The following is a 4,094-nucleotide window of genomic DNA, read 5'->3' on the forward strand; positions in this document are numbered from 1 at the left end:
TGTTTGTGTTGTTTTATTGTAGTATTGTTAACTTTAGAATTTGTAAGTTAATTTGAAGTTAACAGTATGTATATAGTCCAATGTTTACGCAGAGCTTTTCAAAGGAAGTTAATGTGAGAAATTTAAGAAATACATTGCGGCCGCGGCATCGATGTTTGATATACTCTGAAAACATCAGTGAAAGATGCATTATGTGTGCAGAAAATAGGAAAGTAAATTTTACTTGGATGAAATGTAATAAATGTCAGCGAAAAGTTCATAATGTATGTGTAGGGAGTGTACGTTACAAATTGATGACTAAAGAATTGAAAAATGAAAACTTCACTTGTGTCCAGGCACGGCGCCAGAATTTTTTTTCTAGGGGGGCGGTAAAGGGCAAGTTAATTTTTTGAAGGGGCATAATGCATATTCAACAATTTTATTTATTTCAATAACAATAAAAAAAATGTTAAGTAATGATTTATGTATCAGTGAACACAGTAATACTGTATAAGTGCATTTTTAAATATAACATAAATTTATTACATACCTAATAGTAATATTTGAAAATAAAAAATACAATTAAAGTAAGAATCAATTTTTCTAACACTCATTTTGATATAATTTAAAAATTTTTAACTTGTTAAACAAACGTGGCAGTAATAGTATAACAGTATAGACTGTCGTCGTAATAATAGTTGTTGTCGTAAATGTTGAGACTTGAGACTAATAAAATTAAATTTCCACCGAAGACATTAATAATTATTATCTGTTATTCTGTTATATCTAAATACAAACGATATTATTCAATGCGGGTATATATATACAATGAACAATATATGTCGTGCAATAACAAGTCAGGGAAACCGACTAATAGACGAACGCTGCTATTTTTAAACATTTTGAATCGTGCCACTTTTATCGATAAAGTAGAGTGAACAATGAAGATAGTCATCTTATTACGATTACGAAATAATACGTCTATCAAAAATAAATACATTCGTAAACTGTATTAACTATAAAGTATAGCGTTACAGTGATTGTATAATAATCATCGATTAAAAATTATGAGAAAATCTGGTGGCCATGGTCTGGTTATTCGAAATCACAGAATATTACTTGTGTTCAAAAACGTTTATGTTATAATAGTTGGGGAACTAGCTTTGTCTAGTGCTCCATGGTCACACACCAGTTAATAAGAGTTAAAATATCTGGGGGGGCGAGAGCAGGGCGAGAACTTATCCTGGGTGGGCAATCGCCCCCCCTCGCCACCCCTTGGCGCCGTCCCTGCTTGTGTCTTATGCAATAAGTAGGTATATTAATAATTAATTATCTATTTTGAATAGAAAATAAAAACTAATAAGAAATACACATAAACAAACTAATACATTGTAAGTTATGAATGGTTGTATAAATTATAAATTATTGTTTAGTAAAATGGGATCTATTTTTTAACATACAATTATGTAAGTAACTAAGTCATATATTTAAGAGTGGGCATTAACAACTAGTTAAAATGTTTAAATAAGGTAAAAAGTTAATTTTTTTAATTAACTTCAGAGCGTAACTAGTTAAATTTATAAACTATTAACTTTTGCTTATAACAATCTTGTGCTCACCTAACTTATCTTGAACATACCCACCTTTGTATATCTTAGCGTTAACTCCACCATTGACGGTCCTCAGTCCGTATGAAAAAGGAGGAAGGGCGCTTTAAAGATATTTTTTTTTTGTAATTTTCAAGTATTTAAAATCAATGATGCTTCTTTTGGTTTAATATAATTGATATTCATGTATTGTTCTTTTAAATTGGTTTTTAATTGTAAAATTATCTATGGTTATTGCGTTTTTTTTCTTCATTTTATAGGTTATAACTGCTGAAGTAATAGCCAATGTTTATAGTACACAGGACCAGGACATGTGATATGAATTGGGAAGTGGAAAGAAATATCTATTTCAGACATTTAGAGTAGTAATGGCAACTGGATTCATTAATCTTCAGACATGAAAGAAGCTTTATGATTTAAGGATTTAGAGTTTCCTTTATTTGATAATATGCCAAATTCTCCATCTGGTGCAAAATCTTTATACATGAGTAAATATCTTATACATAATAATTTATGTATACCTAATTAATTATTGTTATTGGTATTTTTAGCTATTTATGGCGTTATTGTTATAAAGATATTCATGAGAGCAAGAGCACGCAAATTGAAAAGCGAGAAAATATCAATAATCTATCTATGCAATATTCACCTTCAGGAAACCATTGAAGTGGCACAGGAAGGATTTACTAGCCACTATTTAAGGGATTCAGAGTTGCCTAGTTTTGATGTTCCAAAAGCTCACACTTCAAAATCAATACAATCTGTAGGTATATTTTAATATTCCATATTTAACAATTATCAATTCAAATTTTTTTAAAGTAATTTTTTTATAGATGATCAGTTTTCACCTCCATTATTTGCCTCACTATCAAATTTCCCATAATTTAAAATTCTGTCAAATAACCGCGATGAATTAAAAAATTTATAAGGTAATTAACAAAAAAATTTATTAATTATTTTTAAGTATTGCTTTATAAATAATAAATTTATTCATAAAATATAGATCAGTATTAAAACAACTGATGATATTACAGTTACAAGAACATTAGAAAACCAATGATTTGCTCAATAAATTGTTATTGACCAGATCAGAAAATGATGCTACGGTATCTTACAATTTCAACCGAGAACATTTTACTAATACTTTTGCTTATTTGCCTGCTGTCACTTTAAATGACATTCAACATTTAGATGAACCTTTAAAATGAGCTGCATCAAGACATTTAATTGTATGCAATGTTTAAATAATTTTTTATATGAGTTTAACATTTGATGAATTAACAATATAATTATAATTGTTGATTTTTTTTATTTTATTGAACAGCTCAAGCAATGAGGTTGTTTCACAATTTGAAGATACTACTGCTTAAATGCTTAGATTATTGTTTACTGTCCAATGTGGTTCATTATATAATTATGAGGGGAAAAATTCAAACAAATTTGCTTTTATGGATCAAACAATTCATGGCATTATTATTGGTAACTATTATTATCGTAATAATAATTACATATAAAAATATTTAAATGATCAAATTGTTTTTCTGTAAAATTAGATATTAATATATATATTTTTTTAGATACAGCCTTGTATAAGCATCTCAACGGACAATGATACAGAACAAAAAGTGGTAAGAAAAATAAAAAGTTTGGTGGAGGTTAGCCAACAAGAATTAATAATACAATAGGGGGAAATATTACAAAACAAAAACATAATTGTATATTCTTAGCCATTAAAATACTTAGTTAAATGTAAAAAGACGGAATGTCAATTAGGTATGTATGCTATAATGCTAATATAACTGAAAAATACTAATTTTCTAATGTTAATTTTGAATACCTTATGTTAATTTTGTATTTGTGATTTTTTATTGCATATAAATGGTTTTTAAATGCATACTATGTTATTTTTTAGTTAAATTTTATAGTAAAATTGTATTTTTAGTCTTATTTATAGTCGTGAATTATCTAATCGCATTAAATTGTTATGTATTTATTATTGTATAAACATAAATTTTATTTCTTAAAAAAATTGTATATAGTATTGATTTTTAGGATAAAAACTTTAATTCAATAGCAATCATGTTGACTTTATAAGTAATGTTGAAAATAATTAAAATAAAATAAATTTTATTTTTGCATATTTACTATTTTATAAGATATATTTCCACATAATAAGAGCATAAATGTATATTTCTAAGGGTCCGGAGTACCTCCAGTTACGGGCTTGATTGCATAGATGACTATTAAATACAAATTAATTTGTGGTACACATTAATTTGGTCCAATACTGAAGTGTTTATTGTGAACATAAAGAATAACATTATTATAACAAATAACAATTAATAACAATATTAAATTATTTGTTGGTTGTCATCCAATTCTTAGAGAATAATTTGATAAAAAGAATCCATATGAAACCTTTTACATTTTAATTTCTTTTAAGTTAAATAAACATAACTATTCTACTGATGTAACCGCCTTCTACCTACTTTCATGTAACTGTTTACT

General features: G+C 26.9%; 1 protein-coding gene across 5 annotated transcripts; it reads left to right on the forward strand.

Annotated features, from left to right (window-relative positions):
- Nucleotides 1-1,639: 1,639 nt before the first annotated feature.
- On the forward strand, nucleotides 1,640-3,636 carry LOC149060354 (uncharacterized). Of its 5 annotated transcripts, XM_089216285.1 has the most exons (7): nucleotides 1,640-1,711; nucleotides 1,847-2,074; nucleotides 2,138-2,349; nucleotides 2,420-2,515; nucleotides 2,590-2,815; nucleotides 2,911-3,065; nucleotides 3,164-3,633. In XM_089216285.1, the coding sequence occupies exons 2-4, from the start codon at nucleotides 2,035-2,037 to the stop codon at nucleotides 2,501-2,503; spliced, it is 336 nt and encodes a 111-aa protein (XP_089072411.1). In that variant the 5' UTR covers nucleotides 1,640-1,711; nucleotides 1,847-2,034; the 3' UTR covers nucleotides 2,504-2,515; nucleotides 2,590-2,815; nucleotides 2,911-3,065; nucleotides 3,164-3,633. The 5 variants fall into 5 exon arrangements, with proteins under 5 accessions (XP_089072411.1, XP_015378823.1, XP_089072413.1 ...); XM_015523337.2 differs by having other exon boundaries at nucleotides 1,646-2,074; nucleotides 2,138-2,353; nucleotides 3,164-3,636; XM_089216287.1 differs by having other exon boundaries at nucleotides 1,646-2,074; nucleotides 2,138-2,353; nucleotides 2,621-2,815; nucleotides 3,164-3,636.
- The last annotated feature ends 458 nt before the right edge of the window (nucleotides 3,637-4,094 follow it).

This window comes from Diuraphis noxia, unplaced genomic scaffold (genome assembly GCF_037042655.1).
Source record: "Diuraphis noxia isolate RWA-SAM2 unplaced genomic scaffold, SU_Dnox_SAM2 contig0001, whole genome shotgun sequence".
Taxonomy (NCBI): Eukaryota; Metazoa; Arthropoda; class Insecta; order Hemiptera; family Aphididae; genus Diuraphis; species Diuraphis noxia.